Source organism: Varanus komodoensis, unplaced genomic scaffold (genome assembly GCF_004798865.1).
Source record: "Varanus komodoensis strain SLA01 unplaced genomic scaffold, ASM479886v1 scaffold77, whole genome shotgun sequence".
Lineage (NCBI taxonomy): Eukaryota > Metazoa > Chordata > Lepidosauria > Squamata > Varanidae > Varanus > Varanus komodoensis.
The window spans coordinates 1,204,490-1,222,900 of record NW_025336442.1 but is presented as its reverse complement, the minus strand read 5'-3'; the positions used below and the strand labels follow the sequence as shown (position 1 = coordinate 1,222,900).

At 53.0% G+C, this 18,411-nt stretch overlaps 2 protein-coding genes across 13 annotated transcripts in view; both read right to left on the bottom strand.

The window, feature by feature from the left end:
* Window positions 1-124: 124 nt before the first annotated feature.
* On the bottom strand, window positions 125-15,484 carry INPP5E (inositol polyphosphate-5-phosphatase E). 6 transcript variants are annotated; one of them, XM_044453164.1, is made up of 11 exons: window positions 15,360-15,484; window positions 12,413-13,348; window positions 8,554-8,677; window positions 8,101-8,198; window positions 6,738-6,862; window positions 6,047-6,166; window positions 5,221-5,328; window positions 4,162-4,323; window positions 3,607-3,722; window positions 2,225-2,361; window positions 125-1,109 (listed from the first exon to the last, which is right to left on the bottom strand). In XM_044453164.1, the coding sequence occupies exons 2-11, from the start codon at window positions 13,150-13,152 to the stop codon at window positions 977-979; spliced, it is 1,863 nt and encodes a 620-aa protein (XP_044309099.1). In that variant the 5' UTR covers window positions 13,153-13,348; window positions 15,360-15,484; the 3' UTR covers window positions 125-976. The 6 variants fall into 6 exon arrangements, with proteins under 6 accessions (XP_044309099.1, XP_044309101.1, XP_044309098.1 ...); XM_044453166.1 differs by lacking the exon at window positions 15,360-15,484 and adding an exon at window positions 14,881-15,005 and having other exon boundaries at window positions 2,267-2,361; XM_044453163.1 differs by lacking the exon at window positions 15,360-15,484 and adding an exon at window positions 14,881-15,002.
* An 878-nt stretch (window positions 15,485-16,362) lies between these two features.
* The window catches only part of SEC16A (SEC16 homolog A, endoplasmic reticulum export factor), a 37,427-nt gene continuing 35,378 nt past the window's right edge, over window positions 16,363-18,411 (bottom strand). For all 7 annotated transcript variants that reach the window (XM_044453154.1, XM_044453153.1, XM_044453158.1 and 4 more), the window contains one exon: window positions 16,363-17,865. In XM_044453154.1, coding sequence (XP_044309089.1) covers window positions 17,797-17,865 — 69 coding nt within the window. In that variant the 3' untranslated portion in view covers window positions 16,363-17,796. The remainder of the gene's footprint in view (window positions 17,866-18,411) is intronic.

Sequence of the window (18,411 nt, the reverse complement as noted above, 5' to 3'; positions counted from 1 at the left end):
GAAAAGAAAGGATCAGTGGGAAGCTAATCCTGTCTGGATGGAACATCCTTCATTGATGGCAGAAGGAAGAGAGGAGTCGTGAGCCATGAAAAGTGCAAGGAATATGTGGCACACTCAAAACAGCTTGAAGATCTGCCTTCCCTTTTATCCTTTCAAGGAATGCTGGACACAAAGCAGCCCAGCGCAGAACAAGTGGAGAAGGGCAAAGTCAAATTCAGTACATTGCCATGTTGTCCTGCTTAACACAAGATTTTGCCATTTCTGTGTACCAGTTTTGACAGCCACCGGGAAAGAAAGCAGTGGCTCTCCGTCAGATTAAACCAGATCACATTCTGTCTCTCACACCAACAACTAGGTGGGGCTTTAAAGAACATGTAACTAAGGAAAGAAGCCATCCCCAAAAGAAGGGGGCTTGCTTTGGTCTGGAAACAAGGGAAGGCGCATGAAGCCCCTTCCAAGATTCCTGAGCAAGTCCTTGGGGCAGAACACCACCAGCCTTTCAGCCCCTTTACTGGTGCTGCCACCACTCCAGAGCTGTGTTAGTCCCAGAATGGATGGTTCTTGAATTCAGGTGCTACAGCAGTTCCTCCCCATTCAGCTTTCCAGCTGCAGATGCAAAAAGGAACACAGCAAGAATAAATGCAGAGGCATCTTCCAAGAACACACAGAACGTGCATGGCTTTAACTCCAGAAGATGCCAAAGCCAGGGGGGCGAGGGCAGCAGGGAAAGGTCCAGGACAACTCTTTCCAGACAAACGTTTCACAGAGCAGCAGGACGGGGCTGCCATAGCGTTTCAGTCCAGGAAAGACCCTTGACGTTGTCGCCTCTCGGCAGAGCAGTCCTTTGAACAGCCAGCCTCGGCATCCCCTTGTTTTTGCCGTCACGCTGGAGCAATTTCCTCTGAGAGCTAGGCCGTGACCGTGGAGTGGCATATCCCGTGTCTGCCTCAGATATCTTTTTGGTGACTTTTTAAGGTCAGGAGATGGAACAGACGGTGCTAGATTTCTGGTCCTTTAGAGCCTGCTTTTGCTGAAGCTCCCTGGTGATCCGCCTTTTAATGCCCATCAAATAGAGTTCTCGGTCAAACTGGCCAGCAGCCAGAGGGATGCTGCAAAAAAACAGAACAGCTAAACTGAAGAAAGGCCATTTTGATACGCTGTAAAGCAGGAATGCAGAAGCTCTTCCTAGGGGCCAAACCCAGCCCACCCGGGTCCCCTGGTCCCCTCCGCGGCCCTGGATGGCGACATCCTTCCCTCCGGCATCCATCGTTCCATTTGCCTGATGAGTGCAGCTTCCCCTCTCTTCTGCAAGGCTGAAATGCCTCTCTTCCTAAGGCTCAGTTGCTGGCAGGAAGGGTTTCAACTAAGGACTGGTTAGTATTCCTGGTTTCGTCCCGTCCCTTTGCCTCTGTCCCCTGCACCAGCGCCCCTGGGCTGGAGGCTCTCAGAAATGGAATGCGGCCCTCGGGCTGCAAAGAGGTTCCACACCCTGGCCCAGCGTTGGGTTCCCCTGGATGCTTGTGCGCAGCCCATTTCCATGGCCCTCTCCTGTGGGGTGTGGGCCACCTTCACAATCCACAATCCCATGAAGGGAGTGAGCAGTGTGGGCCACCTTGGCTCACGAGGAAGATGTGGCTACACAGCCCGTGCTCCAGGCCTGTTGGCACAGCAGTCCAGGTAACCGTCAACAACAGGGAGGATAAATGAACGGGTGAAACTCTTCTAACGTTGCTTTATCTATACAGGCTGCAAACAATCACTAGACAACAGAAGAAAGTCAAGTTGAACAATCCTGTCATTCAATACTAGAACTAACCACACACGCTGCAGCCCAGTTTTCTCACACCCATTGACAATACAGAAGACTGCGGTCCCTCCATTTACACTTAAAACCACAACGTATTATTAAAAAATACTGTTTCCTACACACAGGGAGATGCTGTCTGCGTTTGCCTGTGCAGATAAAGCAGCATTTGCCTCTCTGGGGCCCATGGGCTGCTCAGCACCCCACATACCCCTCCTGAATCCTTAGCCTTCCTCACGTCAGGACCTTTGCAGCTTCCAGCATTCGCTAAGCCAGCAGGCACTGGAGTAACGGGAGCTGAGGTTCAGCACGGCTTCAGGGGGCCATGGTGGGGCCAGGCTGTCAATTATCTGGTGGGCTCAAGGTGCCTTCCGAAGACCCCACACAAGCAGCCTCTGTCCCTCCATAAGGAACACTAACTTGTCTCTTCCGGGTCTCACTTTGACACGAAATAGCCCATACACAGGACGGTGGTCTGATGTTCTGATCCCCGGGCAGGAGGAATACTTCACAACATGGATTTCATCCTTGTGGCGGCTGCGGTAGATCACTCGATCCTGAGGAGACCAAAGGGTGTGAGGTGAGTAAATGACCCTGAGAGAGGCTGTGGGGCAGGGGGGGCCTCGCTCAGGAGGAGGAGCACCTCTTGCACTGAGAGGCTCCTTGGGACAGGCGGGCTTCCCGGCTCTTGCATTCCCTCTTCTCCCCATGTCTGTCCAGCCTCTACGGAAACAGCAGGCCTGAGGAGCAGTTTTCGGGGACTTTTTCCTTGCTCCCCAACTGAACTGGAATGGTTGCAGCTTCAGAACCCCTCTAGCACCCACTCAAAGATTATGTTGTGCTCCGAGCAAGCAAAGAAAGTGCCCAGACAGCAGCCACACTGCCTGCGTTGACCTGATTCACACAGGCCCTTAATCCAGGGCTTGCTGCCACACCTTAAGGGTGCCTGGCTGACCATCAGAAAAACCCGTGCTTTATTTTCTCTGCCCCTGGGTGGTCGTTTCTCTCCCCTTTCACCTGCCCCTTCTTTGTATACAAGCTGCCTCTGCAACACTGCGGCGGCAGCATATAAACAGGCTGGCCTCCCGCCTCGGTAGCCGGGCAAAGTGACATGCACGATCCATGACAATCTGCGCTTGCGTGTAGTGACAGCCCATGCTTTAACACACAGTTCACAACCCAACCGCAAACCATGGGTTCTCTCTGTGAGCTGTTCATAGTTAGCAAACCATAGTTAACCCTTTCACATGATGATTACTCACAATGAATCCAGACCATGGTTTATCATTACGTGTGATCAGCCAGTCTGAAAGGGCAGATTCAAACTGACCCAAAGAGTGTTCTGTATCCTCAAATCATTGCCAGCCCCCAACTGCTGCTTAAGACGGAAATCTTGAAATTGCTGCTAGTTAAACCCTGCCCACACTGGGTCTAATTTTGGGAGCTACTCTTTAGATTTTAAGATGGTTTGAAAGGAAGCAGCAGTTCCAGTAAGGTTCACACCTCAGTATCCAGGTTCTCCCTGCTCTCTCTTTTGCTTCTGCCCTATCCTCTGGTCAGGGTCGATTCTACTATAAAGGACCTTTTACTGAGCGAGTTCTGCAGCGATAGAAGGCTCCAAGAGTCCACTTCTGAGTGGGGAAGCTCAGATGTCTCTGGAGGTCCTGCCACCTCAAAGCAAAAGGGACGAGTGGCGCATCTAGAAGCAGCCTCCCTGCAGTGAGCCTAAAGTGCTTTATGGGCAGTCGGGAAAGGTTTCTCCTTTCAGGGCAGGGCGAGTGGTTCTCGGTCTCAGCCCTTACCGTATACGAAGGTGTCCTCTGCTTGGAGGTAGAGTCGTAGGTGTCCTGCCCAACATCAAACTTGTAGGAAGGGCGGAAGAGGATGGGGGCCTCCTGGAACCCCTTAAAAATAGAACCTGTGGAAGACAGAACACCATACTGGCCCACCACCACGTCCTGCCCTGTGGGGAATGTTCTCTTAGTGGAACGCTTAACGTAAGAACTTAAGCGGAGCCCTGCTGCACCCAAACGACGGCCAGCGCTGGCGAAGGGGGTATCCGCGGCAGAAGTCCTGCCCAGCCCTGCCCAGCCCGGCTCGATAACCTCGTGCGGGCCGCGACAGTCCGAAGGGATGCGGCAGCGCAGGCGGCCACACGCACCGGCCCAGCAGCGCTGCGTGGGGGTGAGGTGCAGGGCTCCATCAGGGATCTCCGGGGCTGCTGGGCTGGGCTGGGGGAGCAGCGACGCAGGTGCCCACACCGGACGCCCCACCCGATGCTCTTGCATGGGCCATGGCGGAGCGGTGCAGCCGCCCGGGGTCCAGGATGGGAAATGCAGGCGGGGGGCCAGCCTTACCGCTGACCATCTCCTTAAGAAGCTGGTCGTGCTGCAGCAACTTGGACACATCCGTTTCCTGGCCTCGGCTGAGGATCTGCTCCACCACCTCCCGGTTCTCATCCAGGCGGAAGTTGAAGTCCCCAAACCAGAAAACGTTGTCAAAGCGGGTCGTGACATCCGCTGCAAAGGAACACGAGGGGGCAGCGCAGGCCCTGGTTGCAGAGGCGGCGGCACTCGTGGCCCGAGGGCCTGAGCTGCTCGCAGCCCAAGGTCTCCCAGCCACCCGGCACTCCCTGGCTCTGCTGGGGCAACAGGTCCCCGTGCGTCGGACAGCAGGCTGAGCCGCTGAGAACGCAAGCCCCAAGCCACAGGAGAGCCAAGTCGGGGGAGCTCCTGCCCATGCCCAGAATACGGTAGCGATGCAGGATGGGTGCCTGTGGAAGGCAGGCCCAGGATCCTCTGGAGTGCTCCAGAGCAGCCACCCAGCCTAAAGGTACCCGTGGCTTCAAAGCGGCACACTTGGCTTCGCACTGTTCTGAACACGTGGAAGGAGGGACAGAATACAAATGCGATGTACAGATACATTTTAAAAATGTGTGTACCTCCTGGTGGGCAGATATGAAGGGGCTGTTTACGACCATTCCACACCAATTCTATAATTTACTTAGACAGAAGCATCCTGCCCAGAATCAGCACCGGTGCTGAGTGCAGGCCTGGTCGGGCTAAGACCAGCGGCCACAGCCCAGCCTCTTCTCCTCTGCAACCTGCGTCACCCTCCACCTCTCGCTCTGAGCCAGACAAAGGTGATGCTCAGGAGGGGGCCAGAAGCTGCCACGGCCCCCTCACTCCTGGGCAACCTGGGAGCCAAGCAAGCTGGTGGTGCTGATGAGGAGGAAGAGGAGGAGGAAGAAAGGCAGAGGGCAGCTGGATCAGTGAAAGGCCCACTCAAGGTGAGGGGGCCGTGGAGGGCTGTCCAGAGGCTTGTAGCCCAGCCCGGGGGTCATACTGACCCAGGAGGGCCAGTGACGCTGGCCATCAAGCCACGCGGGGACCCGTCTGGGCTGCCAAGTTACTCACAGGCGCTGGAGCGGTAGGGGTTCGTGTCCGGAATGTTTCTGGGCAGCGCAAGCGCCTGGATGGTTTTGTGATAGTCGAGCACCCTCTCGGGCACCTTGCCATCTCCAGCTGAAAGAGAAGCCGTCTGCTCAGGGCTGCTCCTCGTGGGAAGGGGAGCCGGGGGGAAGAGCCTCCGACAGCTTCCCTCAGGAACGGAGACGGGCATCCGGGGAGGCTGTGAGAGGCGGTCCACACCCCCAGAGGCACCGGGCCGGGGAAGGCCGAGAGAGAGAGATGCTGTCCGCAAGCCCCCAGAGCAACCCCTCAGACATAGCGGGCAGAAGTGGGGACAGGCCGTGGGGCAAACCACAGCCAGCAGTGCCAAGGGAGCCCAACTCAGCAGCCAGGATCCTGCCAAGCAAGCTTGGCAGCGCCCCTTCTGGTGCCGAGGCCGGCCTCGGTCTGCCCCACCCAGAGAGCACTGCCAGCCCAATGGGCAACGAGGGCTCCCCCGCGTTTCAGGTGGGTTCCTCCCCAGCCCGACTGGGAAGTGCTGCCAGAGATCAAAGCAGGGACCTCCTCCATGCAAGACAGGCGCTCGACCGTTTTCGAACACGTTTCTCGGGGGATCAGGCGCAGCCGGGGCCGCGGGAGAGGGGCGAGGGATTGCAGCTTCCAAGCGAGGCGCTGCTCCTCTCCCCGCTGCCGGCTCAAGCACTCTCTTCCCCAGACTTCTGGACTTCCGCAGAAGCTGATTCAGGAAGTTGGGGCAAAGCCAACATGCACCACCCGGGCACACATTCGCCTCTGCAGCACACGTGCCGTGGGAACCCAGAGAGCTACTCACAGGTGAAATGGGATGTGATGAAGAGGAAGGATGTGCCAAAAAAGGTGAAGCAGATGCCAAGGGCGCCCTTGGTTTTAATCTGAGACACGATGCGTGTTGTCACAGTGGCGCATTCCACCTCTGCAGGGAGAAACGAGAGCCGTCACACAACACTCAGAGAGGGCTGTCCAAGATGGCACTGGACCCAGCTGTGGGCCAATCACTGGAAATGCACCTGGCAGGCATGCCATGGGTGGAGCCGGCTGGAGTCGGGGTCAGACTAGATGGCCCGGGAGACCCCTTCTGACTCGCTCTGTTGTTATGTTCCTTTGTTGCCTCTCTCCCTCAAATTTGATGGTGGGCTCAGGGAACGCATGGTCCTCAAGATGGTGCCAGAATGGACCTCGCTCGCTAGTGCCTACGCTGGCTACAGCTGATGGGACTTGAGGTCCAACATCTAGAAGGCCACCTGCTCCCCACACCTGCTCTGTGGTGAACATGGAGCGCACGTGCACCACCGCGTGTAAACATCAGAGGGTGGTGTGTCTCGCCAAGGGAAGTGGAAACTCTTCCTTACTACATGCCAGGCTCTCCCACGTCTACAAAATACCCTGTCTGGGGTCATCAGGATCCCCCAGAGCACAACGGCACTGATGAGTGGCAACATGCGAACGCACGGCAACTGAATTCACAGCTGAATAAAAACACGCACCTGAGCAGAACCAGATGAGGTCCCTCCGCAGGAAGACGGACAGGTAAAGCACCCCGTGGGCTGCCGCGTGCAGCATGACATAGTGGGGGCCCAGCGTCTCCTGCAGGCGGATCTCCCATTCTCGCCTGTGGAAGCGAAGCCAGGGAAAGCCGTCTGTGGCCCGGGCTGCCTCACATTCTGCTGGAGCAGCTGAAACGTGGCAGGGGCGGGTGACGCGTCCGGCTGGGCCCCCCCGAGATTGCTCCAGAGGCTGGGAACTCGGCGTACGTTGCTGGCCTGGGCAGCGAATGCTTTGCTCTGGTTTGCAGCCTTGGCTCTCCTGGCAGTGCTGCGTCCACAACTGCTCGCTGGGGGCTGAGGGCCTCCAGGCAGGACAGCCTTCAGCCACTGACTCAGAATGCAGAGCAGCTCTTGGTGGCTGCTTTCCAGTGGCGAGTGGGTTGAAGGCCGAAGGGTCAAGGGACCGTGGAATGCGCTCCCCAGAGAGGTTTGCCTGGCGCTGACTTTATATGCTTTTCAGCACCAGGTAAAAACCTTTTATTTGCCCAGTATTTTCAATTTTTATTTATTTATTTTTCCGATTTATATCCTGCCTTTTTCCTACAAAGGGCTCAAGGCGCTTACATCTCCTCCTCCATCTTATCCCCACAACAACCACCCTGTGAGGTAGGTTGGGCTGAGAGTCTGTGGCTGGCCCAAAGTCACCCAGTTGGCTCCATGGCTGAGCAGGGACTCGAACCCGGATCGCCTGAGTCCCGGTCCCATGCTCTGAACCACTACGCCACACAAAACATTTTAATCTGGTTTTATTAATAATATGCTCAGTCGTATTTTATCTTGTTATTATAATTGTGGACTGCTGTATTTATTGTTTATATTATATTGTAAGCTGTCCTGAGACAACTGCTTTTATAGGACGGGATGAAAATACCCGAAATAAATAAATGAAAGAGCAAACGGTGGCAGTTTGCCCACACTGCAAGTGGCTGCTGCCAGTAAATGCACCTCGGAGCCCTTTGGGAGGAAGGCTGGGAAAGCCCGCAATGGCCAGTGGCTGGAGCCCCAGACCAGCACCTGCCCCGGGTTGACACCTGCAACCGACGGCGCGCAGACGAGGGGAACACCAGGCCCCGGGCATGGCCGCAGGAGGGGGCTCCTCAGAAGCCAGCAGGGCCCCGTTTCCGCAGGAAAAGGAAAGGTGCCCCGAGCCAAGGCGGGCCGTGCTGCTTGTGCTGGTCACAGCCCACGGGGACCCAGCTCTCCTCCAGGCAGCGGGCAGGGAAGAGCAGGCAGGGCGGGGGTCGTGCCCCAAGCGGGCAAAGCAGCCCGAGGCCGGGAAGTTGCTTCGCTCTTGCTCCCATACCTATCTGGGCAGCCTTCCTGAATTCCTATCACATACATGTCCTGGGCATAATCGGGATCAGAAGGCAGCAGGAAGTCATCCAACATCCCTGGGAGTTCCTGCAAGAAATGGACGCACTTTAGCTGGGTGCTGAGCAGGGAAGGGGCCTGAACATGTGGCCAAAGTGCAGCTGAGCACCTGAAAACTGAGGAACCTGGGCTCACAGGGTGCCTCCCCAAGCCGCCATCGAGCATTTCCGCTACAAGTGTGTGCAGGGCCAGCTCCTCTGCCCCTTGTGGGCAAAGCTAAGCTGCCCATGGGTCACGCCATCTTGTCTTTTCCCGATCTGTGTGTGTGCGTGTGCGCGCGCAGTGGGAGAGGATAGCCCTGAACAATTATTTTCTCTCCTTCTCAGTGCCCAGGCCAAAGGCTGATGATCGGCTAAAAGCCTCTGGAATGCTTTCCCTCTCTCACCTTTTGCCCCTGCATGTTCCAGGTGGCTACAAAGATGCCGACACACCGATCAGGAAAATAGCGGTTTAGCTCTTCAGCTCCCAGCAGGGCACCATTTGCGAGAAGGCTTCCTTCCAAGTAACTTCTGTGGAAAAAGACAATTTATATAACTTGAAACCAATATTGGCTTGCTTGGAAGTACGCCCTTTCTGCCCTTCCACACTGAATGTTTGAAGCAGCCTGTAATAATTCAGTATAATAAAGCAATTCTGCAGAATAAAACAATTCTGATAAAACAATGATCTGAATGTGAGAGACACAAAAGGAAGAGATGAAATGTTAAAAATAAACCAAGATGTCTAGGTAATTAAAATCAGAAGTGTGATGGGCCAAAGGTACTCTTGAGGGAATGTGGCAGATAGTTCTAGAGTCTAGAGTTTAATCCCAACTCCCAGCCAAGCACAACTCAGATGTGGCGGGACACAGACAAAAGGGTGTGGTAACTCTGTGGTCCGGACCAAGGCAACTGGCCAGCCAGTTCTGCCCCGCAAGCTGTGGGTTCTCACCCTTTGGGCAACTGGTTAAGGAAGAAACTGAACGAGAAAAGACTTACTTCCTGTCTTCAAGAATTTGACTTGGGTGAAGGGATTAAGACACTCCTGGCATAAACTGCTCAGTTTCATGGAAAAAAATATTACCTGCACAGAGTGAACTGAGGAACTTTTATTATAACAATCCATTTATGCAGACCATTCATACTTAATATCAAAACAGAAAGGGAAGAGACTTACAACCAGCAAGCCGTCAGAGGCGCTGTTCCTGCCTTCTCCAGAAAAGATGAAGGTTTTTGAGAACGATGAGGGAGAAGGCAGGAAATGCGCCCATCAGGCACAGGGCTGTTGTATACCCATAAGCCCAGTGACCACCCTTTACCTAATACCATACCTGGTGTTCATTGTACTGTGAGCTTACTGACTCCTTATCATAAGTTTGTCTACCCTTGTCTAAGCCCTAATGCTAAATCTCTGCCTCTCTTCTGAAAATGTCATTACTGACATTGGGATTAAGTCCAGTTAGGCGAATTTGGAAAAGTCTAACTTCTTCGTAAACCTTCCATGTCGACAAAAGGGGCATCCAAGTCAAAAGGTGACTTTGCCATCCAAATATGCACATCTCCAAATGAGTTCTGTCTCAAACTGGACTCCTAGAATGAACCTTTCTTCAGGCCGACTCATCTCAGGTTCCCTTAAGGTACAATCCTACACACGTGTAGACAGATGAAAGTCCCAGCTTAACCCAGCCAGAAGATAAAAGGGGGTGAGGCTGGAAAAAGAAGCAATTCAGTTCTTCTGCTCCTCAAGGAAACCAGGCTATAAATGTAACAACAAACCAAACCATTCAACAGACCATCTTCAGTGGCGAGCAGGTCTGCGCAAGAGGCGGCTATCCTTTCACTGTCCCACTTCCAGGCCACACTGAGCCTTAAAGGTCACAGCCGTCACTTTGAATCAGGCTCCGAAACAGATCTAAGAAATCTCTTTGTATCTTGTCCTTCTGCCAGAAGGTGCTGCTCAAGGCAGCTAACAACAACTTCAGGGCACAAAACCAGAATTTCCACTAAAACATAACATAAAACCCAAACACAATTAAAAACACAAGAATTAAGCAGCATCCGATGAGTTCCACCCGCATGAAGCCACAGCAATCCTGCAGTTACCCGTCTCCTGCATCTTGGGCCATGCCGAACGCACTGAGTCCGCCCAGTTGTTGAACAAGGCACGCACCAGTGTGGCCAGATAGGCACATTCTCGGAGCTGGCACACTGGCCCAAGCCGGTCAAAGGCTCTCTGGTTACAATGGTCACCTGGACAACTGCAACCCGAGGGACAATATAACTGCCCTGTCCTTCCTCATTCCCTGCTTGCCCAGCCCCACGAGAAGAAAGCCAAGCAAAACACAATCCCTGAAGCACAACAGTAGAAGCTAAATGCCTGGAATGTTCCGGAAACTATGCCTTTTGTTTCACGCCAGCTGTGCAAGGCCTCAGGCCCAGTGGAACACATCCAGCCCCCTGGGGTTTGCTAATGGGCACACCCGCTCACCACCAATTCTTCAGTGGTTTCCGAGTTTCAGCATAGTTCTCCACTCTCGAAGGCTAAAATGCTTCTCTGAAGGCTGAGTTCCTGGCAGTAGGTGCTTTAAGCTACAAGGGGCAGGTCTTTCTTGACCACATGTGTCCACCAGAACATCCACCACCAGAACATGCCCCCTTGAGAGCTTCCCGGAGGTGGAAGCTCTTCAGCCTTCCGGTTAAAATGCTGCTCAGCAGTCTTGACTCATTGCAGCCCCAGCTTCTGGTGGCCATCATCATAATAATACCTCACTGCAGGCTATCCCAGAATACTCCCTAGCTTAGCCTACTATCAGGAGTGGTGGCACAGACAGTCCTCCTCTCTGTCTAACAACAGCTGATGGAGAAATCCTTCCATTTCTTGGAAGCCCCTTGGTAGCGAAACTATTTCTGAGCACAGAAGCTGCATCTGGCCATTCCGCTAGCAACTGTTCCCAGACCAAATCTATTTTGAGAAGCATTTTGGGTTAAACCCCAAAGTTTTAGACTTGTTCCATTTGTAGTACGGAGAGACTAATGTTCACTTAATTTACAGGACTGTCGTAATGAAATACAGCTAATGTATGAGAAATGCATTGAACACTCTCAGCCCAAGGGATCTCCGTGGAGTCAGACAGGCAGGGCACTTCGCCATGAATTGCTATGTGATAATTTTAGTTGAAAATGCCCAGGGCCTGGACTCAGGGCAGGAGGTCTAAGGCTCAGCGATGTCGCCTTCCTCTCACTGCCCGGTCAGTAAGCAGTAGACTTGGAAAGGAAAGGACAAATGGTTTTTGTTTATACTGCACCATCAGGATAAAGGGCACTTCCAGAGTAACATAAGGAAAAAGTCACCTGCCCACCCCTGCAAAAGCTTAAAATCTAACCATCTAAACCAATTACTGCAATTTCACATAGCTGAGTATAATAAAATCTCTAAGCAGTCCAAACTAAAATGCACATATAATATGAGTGGTCTTCAAAAAGTTTCCACACTTTTATATTTTAAATTTTATAAGTATGTATATATTGCTGATGGCATTAAAAAGTTGGTACGACACTGGGAAAAATGTATCACAAAGGAAGATGACTAGAAAAGTGATGTAATTTGTTTTTTTGAAATTTTTAAGAGTTTTTAAAAGTGAGGAATCTTCTTGAAGAACCCTCATACGATATAAAAACAGTATAACACAAAATAAAAATACAACATAATCAAACATAAGGAAATTACAGCAAAGAGTGTCCTAGTTCCTTGCAGGTCTGAGAATGCCATAAAAAACCCCAAACAGGTTTTCAAGAGATGCCTGAAGCGTGACACACTGTCTGCCTCTCAACCCACCTGTGTCAGAGTGTGGCGCTTCTGCCAAGAGGCTCCCTTAGGTGTTATGACCTGGCAACATCCTATTGGTCACTGAACAAACAAATAAGCCCTCCCATTTAGGGCTATGTGGGTCAAATCAAAACCATGAAGGTGGTTCAGTACTTAGGAGCCATCCTTTTTGAACAGGTGTAGTCAATCTCCCAGCAGAAGAGCGGCCTCAGGAAAGCTCTCTGAACGGGAAACCAGGTTCCAGCTAGCTCCCGCTCCTAAGGCTTTTATGGAAAATCCTCAGGGATACTCCATTCTCAGAGAAGATTTTCTATATGGGCTGCTGGATAAGGAGGACTCCACAAGGATTCCTGTGAAAGGTGCTGCCTTGCAAATCAGGACTGCTAGCGCCCTGTGGTCTGCAAATACGAAGGGTGGGCCCACAACCCCAAGGAACGCACCTGTTCCGCACATCTCTCACACGGATGGGAGTGAGAAGACTGAACGTGGACTTCATGGAGGTTGTGGATCCGTTGCCGTAAACCATGCCTTGGCTGTGGACCTGCGTGTCGCTACAGCTGGTGCCTGCCCTTGGAAAGAAGTTCTGGGAAGAAAGCTGGTAATCCACACAATCCTGGTCAATCCGATTAGTTGTCCTCAGAGAAGGGAAGGAGCCATCAAGTTCCAGAGGTGGCAAAGGCTGGGTAACCGCAACCTTGCACAAAGTCCTTTGCACATCTGCGAGGCCTGGCGTGCTCTGCCTGGCACGGGGGGACTTGGAGGCGCCGTGCAAGCTGCAGAGAGAGCCTTGGCTGTAGCAGGGGTCAGAACTAGAGGCACTCCTCTGCTGGAGAGCACTCCCTCCTTGGAGGAGTCCGTTGGAAGCACCCCTCTCAGCAGGATCCGCCAGGCTCTCCTGACTCATTCTGAAGAGCCTCCGGCGCCACCAGATTAGCTCATCGAGAGAGGAGGTCCTTTCCAGCCTGGGTTTGTGAGGAGGCTTTGGGATAAATGATTGGAACTTGGCATAGGTTTGGAATCCTTCAGACTGGAATCTTAAATGATCATCCAAAAGGAACGATTTGATTGCTTGCTGATCCTGGGAGAGGAGGTTCCCAGTGTCACCAGCCTCCTTTTTCGCAGTACAGCCAGCCCCCTTTGCCAGGAGGTTATGAGGCCTTTTGCCTTCAGGATGCTCCATTGTCTGCTGGGAGAATCCATCAGGTGGAGCAGCTACAGGGAAGCCAAAGGATCACTCTGTCTCGCACCTGAAACAGCCCATGACACGTTCTCACTTGTTGGAATGCTCCTCGGAAGGAACAAGGCACTGAAATGACACTGTCAGAAAGAATGCGAGTCCAGTAATCTGCGGAGTGAGATGCATTGTTGGGACCCATCTAGAGATGCATATAATAATAAAGGTTGAGCCACCACTTCTATTATTTTCACATTAATTCCTGAGGCTCTCAAAAGGTGCCTACAAGCTCACTGGGTCACAGCCATGTCACAGATGGAACCTTTAATGCTTACTTCCGAACTATGAACTAAGGAGGATGAAGGAGCCATCTTCTCGCAATCTGGGAATTACTAACGGGTAAGTGCAGTCATGGCAAGCTGGGACAGAACTTTGTTGCCAGCCCCAGTTCCTTCAGTGTTGGGAAGACCAAGACAATACGCAAAACCTGATGTATTATTTCAGTATTTTGTTTTTTAAAGCTTTTGTTGTACAGAAAACCTTGCAAACACAGGACAAGTCCCAGGTGAACGCACACATGTCAGAGACATGCTAACCTGGATTTTCAGTGGATGGGGGTGCCCTGGAAAACCTTGTCTGCTCAGTACTCACACATCTGCGCACATCACAGTTCATCCAGTTCTGACCTTACATCAATTCCTTTCTTACAGTCTGTTAAAAATTCACTGATCATACCAATCAGTGAATTGAGGCGATATTAATCAATTGGGGTTTTTAAAGTCCAAGTTGGTGCAGCAATAATTCATTTACACTAGCCAACAAGGCCCTGGCAGGCCTGGAGTCAGCCTAAGGATTAGGAATGGCAGTTCATTTGGCTTTCAGGCTTTTCCAAAGACAAAACAGTGATCTATTTATACGTACTGGTAAATAAAATTTAGAGCTAATAGAGCAGGGAAGATTAACCCAAAGGCACTCCCCACTGCTGCACTCCGACGCCCTCCAGGTGGGCTGGACCTCGCCTCCCATTTGCCGCACCTGGCGGGGCTGGTGCTCAGGAATTTTGGGAGTGGTAGTCTTAATCATGTGGAGGCCCCTGGGAGTAGGGAAACTGCGCTGTTTCCGCCTCTTCTCCCCCTTCCCTTCCCAACCGCCACGCTGCTCATGGCACTTCTCGCCGCGGAGCTGGCCTACCTTGCGGGGCTGTCGTTGGGCAAGCCCGGGAAGCCGCCTCCCCCCCGACCGAGTTCCCAGCATCCTTGCCCATGGGCAGCGCGGCCTGGGCCGATGGCGGCTGCAGTCCCTCCGCCTGGAGGGCCCGGGCGGGGGTGGCGGACGTAGACCCCGCGCCGCCGTGAAAGCTGGCCTACCTCGCGGGGCTGTCGTTGGGCGCGCCGAGCGCAGCGCGGCCGCTCCGTGGAGGGCGAGGCGGGCGAGCGGGCGGGGCCGGGCGCGGTAGGCCCAGGCAGGCCGCGGCCTCGGCGCCCGGCCGCCCGGGGAGGGAGGCCCGCGGCCCGGCCACCTCCCGGCCGCGGCGCCTGGGGCGGCTTGGCACACCCCGCGCGGCCCCTCCGCGCCGCCGCGCGCCCGGGGCCCCCTTCCCGGACCGGGGGGCCACCCCCCCGTCACCCCCAGCGGCATCCCGGGCGCGCCTCTGGATCCGCTGCCCGCCGCCCCCTCGCCCGGCCTCGCCCCCAAGCGGCGCCTCCACTCCCCCCGCCGCCCCTCAGGAACGACCTGCAGCTCCCGTCCCGCAGCCGCGGGGACCTCAGCCTTCAACCTCGGGCAGCTCCCGGCAGATGGATTCGACTACAACTCCCAGCGTCCCCCGGCCCCCGCGCGTGGCCAGGAGAGGAAGCACAGGAAGCAGCCCCCAAGTCCTCCCCGCCACACCCGACCTTCTGCAACCTGGCGCCCCCGAGCGGGGGGACTGCACCGCGCCATCCGACTCTCCCGGAGGCCTGCGGCGAGGCGAGGAGAGGCATCCGAGGCTGGCAGGCTCAGCTCTTGCCGGCCAGGCCCGCTCGCCTCTGCAGGGCTGTTGCTGCCGCGATTGGAGGAGGGGCTGCTTTGGGCTTCTGCCGCTTGCCTGAAAAAGGTAATGCTGGACACTTGCTCGCAACTGCATGACTTCACCGGAACCTTCATTAAGACAAGACACAAAATGCCTTTTAAATTTTTTCTCACCACTGATCTTCATCTTTTCAGTGCCTTACCTGATGAAAACTACTGGAGGAGTCATAGACTTTGCCACAAATCTGTGGTGTCTCCTTTGACCCTGATAAAAGACCCTTTATTTAACTTGCACCCTCCTGCAGTTCAGGATCGTCCATTGCAGCATCCCTGACCATTGGCCACATGGGGGCTGATGGGCACTGAAGTCTGAAGCATCAGCAAGGCCTTCAATTGCAAGCATGATTATGAGGACTCACATGTCAGAGACATTCCTATCACTCATCTTGCTGTGATTTGCACATGATGCTTCCAGAAGTTTAAAGGCACCTTTCTAAGAGTGGTTATGGCAGCAAACTCACTTCCTAGAGTGACAGACTAGCAGAAGCAGGCTTGCTGGATCATATGCCAGAAACTGCAGTACGCAGACAGCCAAGTGAACTGGGAACTGATGCGGGTGCTCCTGGAGAAAGGGACCATGGGGGTGTGCAGGAGCCACCAAGTGCCCGCCCGCCCCTCACTTTCTGAAGTGAAGCCACAAAAGGCCTCGTTCAGAAAGGGTGGTCAAGCCATGCCTGCCTGCCCCCGTTTGCTGGAGAATGCCTTGTGAACCTAATGGAGTCCACGCCACCAAAACTTGTGTCATGACCCGTGGCAGTTCTTTGCTCTGTCCCCAGAAAGAGCATGTTTGCCTTCTCATCACAGGTGCTCACAGTTGAGGACAGCATGTTTGAAAGGCATCCATTTTTTATTATCACCATCGTTATTATTAAATCCATTTTAAATTCCCGATGTGTGGCTTCTTCAGCTACGTGGCACCGATCAGGAACCTTAGAAGGTAGGGACCAAACTCCAAAACCCATGGAGGAAAAAGAAGGGACCATAAGGTATGAAAGATCACATATCTAGCTTAACAGAAGCCTAATGGTGATTCCATTCTGTGCGTAACAGCCCATGCTGTTATCCCCTCCTCAGGAAGAAAGTTCTTTTTGGCTCAAGAAGTGTCACGATTCTGGGCTAACCCCAATAACCACAAAGCAAGTAAAGTGTGAAAAAGTGCTCCAGAGCGCAAAATATTTATTTAAGAATGTACAGTGTCAATTCTACTATTTAGGACAGGGGACACTTCCTGTGCCATGGAAACACTCTTGTTTAGCAGTCTATGTGGAGGGCAGAGTGAAAGTTTAAGAGGGGAAACCCCACCTCTCCCCTAAGGCCCCAGGCGAAGGACCGCCAGGATGAATCCTGACTTGTTTGCAGTTTGCTGGCAATTCCTCCTAACACAATCCCTCTGCCATAGATTTAAGGCGCCCCAGATGACAGATTGTGGGGATCCACCCACAGAGAGTATCAAGGGACACCACAAATAAGCTCACCTTGACGCTGCTTCTATCCATGAGCAGTACTGGTGGCAGCGGCTCTGTCCAAGCAAACCTGACTTAAATATGTAGGTCTCCTCTTAGCAGATTGTAGATGTGAACACAATGTCTCATGAAAGGTTTGGGGGAACTGCCTGCCTTGAGCTAAAACGAGTTTCATGGCCGTCACTGGAGAGACTTGGCTGAATCTAAATCTGATCAAATTTTGTAGCACTGTGATGGTTACCAAAGTGAGATCTCTGTCAATTTGATAATGTAGGAAATTTGAGGCAGAAGAGAAGAAACTAACTCAATGCTACACTTTAAAAAACCCCCAATGCAGAATGCTTGTGAGCTGGTAAGTGCCTGAACTTAGGAGTCTAAGACTGAGAGAAAGAGCGAGCATGGAGGAGCCGCCGCAGGGCACTTCCAGAAGGCCCATCAGAAGAGTACAGTCTGCCTATTATACAGAGAGCTTCTGTTTTGGACTATACAGTTGGCTTTACAAGGAGCCTCAGCACAAACTACATACAAACTAAAGAAATTCCATTTCCAATTAAATTTTAGATTACAGATCACAGTTTTGTTTTGTCCCTGCCCCACCAGCCCCAGCCTTCGCTGTACATCTGTCTGTTTGGATAAGCTAGTTCAGCCCCTCCCAGGAGGCGGAGGGGAAGATGAATTGGGAAAGAAAATCCCAGCCAAATATCAAATGCTTCAAACAAGCAATAAACTCAACAAGGTGGTTTAATGCTTAAACACTGGGCCCCAATCCTTGTAAGGCCACTAACTGTAACATTAAAAAGGTGAGGTGCACTCCCTATATGTCCTGAAGGAAATCATGAATCACTGGAGTATCTGAATGCTAGTAAAACCAGCCAAAGGAGGGAAACAGCTTCCCTGCTCTCAGTTTGAGTTCGTTCATTCCCATTGCACCAAAGCTTTCCATTCCTTCTGAAGTAAGAACACTCCAGCCGACATTTCTGCCGCAGCCTCAGTGGAAAACTGACACAAATCGATCGTTCTCTCGAGGTGGGAGAGGATGGTTTGCCTGCACCAGAGGAGCTTGAGTTGTCCTGGTAAATCCATGCATCGTGGGCCCGGATTATACATTTGCTGAATGCTATTTGAGGGTAGGGTATTTCCTCTGCCCCATTCTGCTGAGTCGCGAACTTCCTGGAGCTGCAGCGGGCTGAAAAAGAAAACACAGCATGCTTAATTCCAGTTTTAACTGCAGCGACTGTAAACAATGTTCCAAATGCTGTACACGTACAGAATCACTCCCTGCTGGCTTCAGGATGGAGTGGTTGGTTCTGAAATCCTCGAGATCCAAACAGGCTTGGACTTCTATGAACCCAGCCTGTGGGTCTTACAGCAGAATGGTTTTTCCCAAGCTGTGCAAACCTGCAGATTTTTTCTTTCGTTTTTGACTTTGGGATGGATGTGCACAAATGTGCGCTTGCAATCCAGTTCTCTCAACAAGCAGAGAATGGAATTAGAGATGCCTGAAGAGCCGCAAAACAGGCACAACGGACTGAGCAAAACCCATGCAGCCCACCCTGACTCAGGACTGGGGACGCACCAGACACGAAGCCAAGTGTCCCAAGTTCTGTGCCAACACCATCACAAACGCCCACAGCCAGCCAGCCAGCCAGCGGTGGCCTTTGTGATAATGAGGCTCTGGCTGAGGGAAGCTTCCAGTTAAAACCTCTTATTCCACCCCCCCCCCCACCCCCAT

Coding starts and splice junctions, on each gene's coding strand:
- INPP5E (XM_044453164.1), bottom strand. CDS start 13,152: ATGGAGCATCCTGAAGGCAAAAGGCCTCATAACCTCCTGGCAAAGGGG. Junction 8,678..12,412: donor GTGAGAGATGTGCGGAACAG/GTGCGTTCCTTG, acceptor CTTTTTCCACAG/AAGTTACTTGGAAGGAAGCC. Junction 5,329..6,046: donor CATCACATCCCATTTCACCT/GTGAGTAGCTCT, acceptor CTTCTCTTTCAG/CTGGAGATGGCAAGGTGCCC.